Consider the following 5,296-nt stretch of genomic DNA (forward strand, 5'->3'; position numbering starts at 1 on the left):
CCAACGGGGGTTGGAGAGAGCCAGAAGGTCTCCCCTTAGTCTCCTTTTCTCCAGGCTCAACCCCCCCAGCTCCCTCAGATGCTCCTCAGAAGTTCTCCAGACCCTTCTCCTTGGGCTCCAGACCCTTCTCCTTGGTCTTCAGTCCCTTCTCCTTGGTCTCCAGCCCCCTCTCCAGCTCCGTTGCCCTTCTCTGGACCATCTCCAGCCCCTCAATGGCTTTTTTTTTTGTCACGAGGGGCCCAAAACTGGCCCCAGCCCTCGAGGTGGGGCTGTGGATGGCATGATAGGAATGTGAGAGGCGACCCCCCCTTCTCTCCCATGTGTTGCACCAGAAAAGGCCGTGAAATATCAATCCTGGGAGAGTCCCAAGCGTTTTCCATCAGCTGCTCCCAGCTTTGAGGGAGCTCCCTGCTCCGAGCTGGGGTGGGATGAGTTTCCTCATGAGTTTCCACCCTGTGGAAACGCAAAGGAAGTCCAGTCCCCCAACTGGAAGGAAAAATTAACGCTGGGAGGAAATTTCCAGAGGTGATTAAGAGCTTTGGGTGCCTGAGCAGCCTCCTGGGGTGAAGGAAACACACTTTATTACCATCCCTGGGGTTGGAAGTCAGAAATACAGCTGTCCAGCACTTCATTGATCCCACTTACTGACAGGTGGGCTCTGGGGCAGCGAGGAGGCTAAAAATCACTTTGGTTTCCAGCCCATATACGTGCTCTGCCGCTGCCTCGGAGCCCAGAGAGGGATATTTATAAAATCCTTGCACTTTTGCCCTTCCTTTTCACGCCTGGGAGGGCTTGTCAGGCTCCAGAGCTGCCTGCACCAGAAGCACAAAGGAAATCCAGTGGCTCCTATGGTGGAAAAAAATGCCCAAACCCTCCAAATTCATCGAAATTTGCCCCGTGCTTTAGCGCCAGGCGATTGGAAAAGGGGCTGAGCCCAGCAGTAAATTGCTTTTCTGAAGTGGGTTACAAAGGCAAGTCTGTATTAGCCCACATATCGACTGATTCCTGCCCAAATTACCCAGCTTCCTCAACCTTCTGCTTCACAAAGTGGCCTTTGAACTAAATCCTCCTTTAGCCAGGCCTAGAAATAGCAATAAAAAGAGACCCGCGGACGGAGAAGCTGCTTTTTGACTGATAAAAAGAACAAAGTTGAATAAAATATCATCATATTCAGCCTGGCACCCCCTGTACCTCCTCGTCTGGTGAGCAGGAGGGGGGGTTTGGGCTTTAGGTTGCCATCCCAGCTCTTCTGGTGGCCTCTTTGGGCAACTCCCTCCTTTGTCTCCAAGTGGGAATGGTCTCTCAGTCCAGCTTTAGGGAGTTTGGGATTTGGAGCCAGATCTTGGATTTGTGCTGGGAGGGAGGAACGTTACTGGGGGCTTCCACCTCGCTTTGGTGCAGCCTCTGAATTATTTACAGAAAAACGAGGATGCTGGCTCAAAATTTGCATTTCAAAGAATGGAAGTGAGGGGAAAAAAAAGAGGAAAAGCTAAAAAAAAAAAATAACATTGCTTTTTAAGGGCTGACTATTCCAAAGTTCACCCAGGGAATTCCGGGGTAGGGATGATGGAGGGTCCCATCCTGAAACCCCAAGTGATTTGCCTTCCCCGAGTGGCTTGAGTAAGATTTCCTAAGGGATGAGAGGCCACATTGGTAATAATAAGATTAAAAATTATAAGTTTGGGGTCAGTGGAGCCCTTTTTAAGGCTCTGCTCAGCTCCTGCAGGCCGAGGAGGAGCAGAGGAAGGAGCACACGGGGTCAGGAACACCTGAGAAATGTGGAATTTCCCCCTCCACGAGTGTTAACCCCGATCCCAGCTATTCCTGACGGGAGGAAACACCAGATTTTATCATCCTAACTCCTCTGGTAATCCACTGGCTTTCCTTTAATGAACCCGGGCTTATTTCTGGCCGGATTAGGGTTGATATATCACAATAAACAAGGAGATTGGGATATTAATGCGCCGGGCGGCCCGTGTAAGCGCATTAATCCCCTGCTTTCATTGTTCTTACCAGCCCAGCTGAAATTACGCTCAACATCTGTGTTTAAAACGGGGGGAAGGTGGCTTAAGGGATATCCATTCCCCTTTTTTTTCCAAGGGGGGGGGAGACAAACAACCCCCCAGAGCTGGTTATGTTGTTAGAGGAGTATATTTACAGTTTATCTGTTTAAGAGACCATCTGCGTTGTCCAGTAGATGCTTTAAAATGTGTTGGGGGGGAGGAAATAATAAGCATCGGGATGAAAAACAGATCCTGAAGCATCCAGAGGAGGAGAGGAAACTCTTTGAAGTTTCCGTGTCAAGGGGAATGTGTCCCCTGTTGATCTTTATGGATTTCTCTCTGTAGAGATGGCAAAAAGGGGGGGGATGATAAAAAAGCTCATATCCTGACGTGAATGGTTCAATAGGAGCCATTCCCTATCGATAAAATCAGGCTGCAGCCACTGGCAGGCTCTGCTGGGGAGCTTGGAAATCACTCCCAGGGGTTTTACAAGGTAAAAACCAGAGGTTTTTTTGGCTTCTCTCCTCTACCTCCATCAGATAAATCCATGTATTTCACCTGTTCCTCAGCCTCTTCCCTGATATCACCCAGGGAGAGGGTGAGGAACGCGATGGGGTCTACAACCAAGAGCTGGGAGAGAAAAAACACTCGTGAAAGGTGAAAGGGAGAGCTCAGAGGGTTGGGATTAGGGGCAGGGAATCTCCTTGGGAGTCGTAACAAGTTCCCTCTCCGGTGGTTCCCCATCCTTCACCTGGGAGGGAGGGTCACAGAATCACAGGATCTTCTAGGTTGGATAACAGGTTCCTTCTCCGGCGGTTCCCCGTCCTTCAGATGGGAGGGAGGGTCACAGCATCACAGAATCTTCTAGGTTGGAAGGGACCTTCAAGATCATCTTGTCCAACCGTCAACCCAACTGACAAAAATAGACACCCCCACAACAAACAAGGAGCATCATCACTAAACCATCCCTCCCAGCACCACATCAACCCGGCTTTTGAACACCTCCAGGGATGGGGCCTCAACCCTCTCCCTGGGCAGCCCATTCCAAGGGCTGAGAACCCTTTCAGGGAAAAAAATTGTTCCTAATCTCCAGCCTGAACCTCCCCTGGGGCAACTTGAGGCCATTTCCTCTTGTCCTGTCGCCTGGGACTTGAGAGCAGAGCCCGACCCCCACCTCTCTACACCCTCCTTTCAGGGAGTTGGAGAGAGCAAGAAGGTCTCCCCTCAGCTCCAGCCCCTCAATGTCTTTTTTATGGTGGGGGGCCCAAAACTGGACACAGCACTTGAGGTGAGGCCTCACCAGTGCCCAGTCCAGGGGGACAATCACCTCTGGGGCCCTACTCCCCACACTGCTCCTGATACAGGCCAGGATGCTGGTGGCCACCTTGGCCACCTGGGCACACTGCTGGCTCATCTTCAGCCGACTGTCCACCAACACCCCCAGGAGAGTCCTCCTGTGGGTGTGAGGCCGAGGAGCTGGCTGACCCGGGTGGCTGGAGGGAGTCCTGGGGGTCCTCCTGTGGGTGTGAGGCCGAGGAGCTGGGTGGCTGGAGGGAGTCCTGGCTGTGAAATGTCCAGGATGCCCCAGCAGGAGGGTTCCACCCTGTCTCTTCCTGCCTTATCATCCGCACAGGAAAAAGGAGAGGGAGCAGAAAAACAACCCTGAGCCCCTGGTCTTCCTGGCTTTGTGACCAGACACGGAGCTGAGCCCGTGAGGAGCTGGCCCTGGGAGCCTTCTCCTTCTCCAGGAGAGACTGGAGACCTCACCTCTCCCTTCAGGGACCTCGCTCCCTGCCACCTCCTCCTTGGGGAGGGAGCTGCTGGGATGGAGGGGAGCCTGATGAGGGGAAGGAGCATCACCCTTGGGATTGGGATCCCTGCTTTGGGTGGGATTTTGGTCAGATCACACGCTGCTGTGGGCAAATCCTCTCCTTTTTGGGGCTGTCCCCCCATCTCGGTGACACCAGGGGGAGAAAACAGAGCTCTGAGGTTGTGGAGAACCTCTGACCCGGGTGGCTGGAGGGAGTCCTGGCTGTGAAATGTCCAGGATGCCCCAGCAGGAGGGTTCCACCCTGTCTCTTCCTGCCTTATCATCCGCACAGGAAAAAGGAGAGGGAGCAGAAAAACAACCCTGAGCCCCTGGTCTTCCTGGCTTTGTGACCAGACACGGAGCTGAGCCCGTGAGGAGCTGGCCCTGGGAGCCTTCTCCTTCTCCAGGAGAGACTGGAGACCTCACCTCTCCCTTCAGGGACCTCGCTCCCTGCCACCTCCTCCTTGGGGAGGGAGCTGCTGGGATGGAGGGGAGCCTGATGAGGGGAAGGAGCATCACCCTTGGGATTGGGATCCCTGCTTTGGGTGGGATTTTGGTCAGATCACACGCTGCTGTGGGCAAATCCTCTCCTTTTTGGGGCTGTCCCCCCATCTCGGTGACACCAGGGGGAGAAAACAGAGCTCTGAGGTTGTGGAGAACTTCTTGGTGGTGTTCAGAGAGGCCTCCTGGGTATTGTCTGTCCCCCGGGGTGGGGAGAAGTCAGCCCTTGGCTCTGCTAACCTGGATTTTTCCTGGCAGCTTCCTGGAGGAAGTGACAACTTCAGGTTTCCGTGGCCGAAGCACCGAGAGCTCCCAAACGGCGCCGAGGTCGAGCAGCCGACGGTGAATCCCTGAGGAACCCCATCTTGCCCATCTGGAGCTTCCCACCAGCTGTTTTGGGGCAGAACAGGACATTCCACGGCCCCAAATCCTCAGCTTCTTCTCACAAACCCCAGCTCTGAACGGGACACGGCCTCGGAGCTGGAATTGGAAGCTGTGGAAGAGCCCAGGAATGAGGTGGCTGCGGAGACACCGGGGTCCTGAGCCCTGGAAAAGCCCCCTAATTACCTGGTTTGTCCAAACGTGGGGTTATAATTCCCCTAACGAACACCTAACGATCGTGGCCCAGACTTTAGGGTGGAAGGTGAAGGGAAATGGGGCAGCAGAAGCCCTTTGCTCAGTTGTCTGTATATTTTGAGTCCTATTAAATAATCCGTTTCGACTGAACCTCTTGTCCCTTAAATAATTCCTAATTCGGAAACGCCGCTGGGGTGTAATTACATCCTTAATCTCCTTTATTAACTTGTTTACCTTAAAAAACAAACACGGGACTCCCTGCCCGTGTTTTTTGCTCCCAGGTTATCAACTGGGAAAGCGTCGTGATTTGTTTTTCACAATAAAAACAACTCCAGCAGTGACAAAAAGTGTCGGATTGGGGAAGAAACAAGGAAATGATCACTTTGGGGGGGGGGGGGGGGGGCGG

At 53.2% G+C, this 5,296-nt stretch overlaps 1 protein-coding gene across 4 annotated transcripts in view; it reads left to right on the forward strand.

The window, feature by feature from the left end:
* The window catches only part of VPS45 (vacuolar protein sorting 45 homolog (S. cerevisiae)), a 41,108-nt gene that overhangs the window by 33,644 nt on the left and 2,168 nt on the right, over positions 1-5,296 (forward strand). For 3 of the 4 annotated variants that reach the window (XM_014961787.1, XM_014961783.1, XM_014961786.1), the window contains exon 15: positions 4,573-5,040. The exons of the other annotated variant lie outside the window; for it this stretch is intronic. In XM_014961787.1, coding sequence (XP_014817273.1) covers positions 4,573-4,660 — 88 coding nt within the window. In that variant the 3' untranslated portion in view covers positions 4,661-5,040. Of the gene's footprint in view, positions 1-4,572; positions 5,041-5,296 lie in introns of those variants that run through there. 4 annotated transcript variants of the gene reach the window in all.

Source organism: Calidris pugnax, unplaced genomic scaffold (assembly GCF_001431845.1).
Source record: "Calidris pugnax isolate Ruff unplaced genomic scaffold, ASM143184v1 scaffold540, whole genome shotgun sequence".
Taxonomy (NCBI): domain Eukaryota; kingdom Metazoa; phylum Chordata; class Aves; order Charadriiformes; family Scolopacidae; genus Calidris; species Calidris pugnax.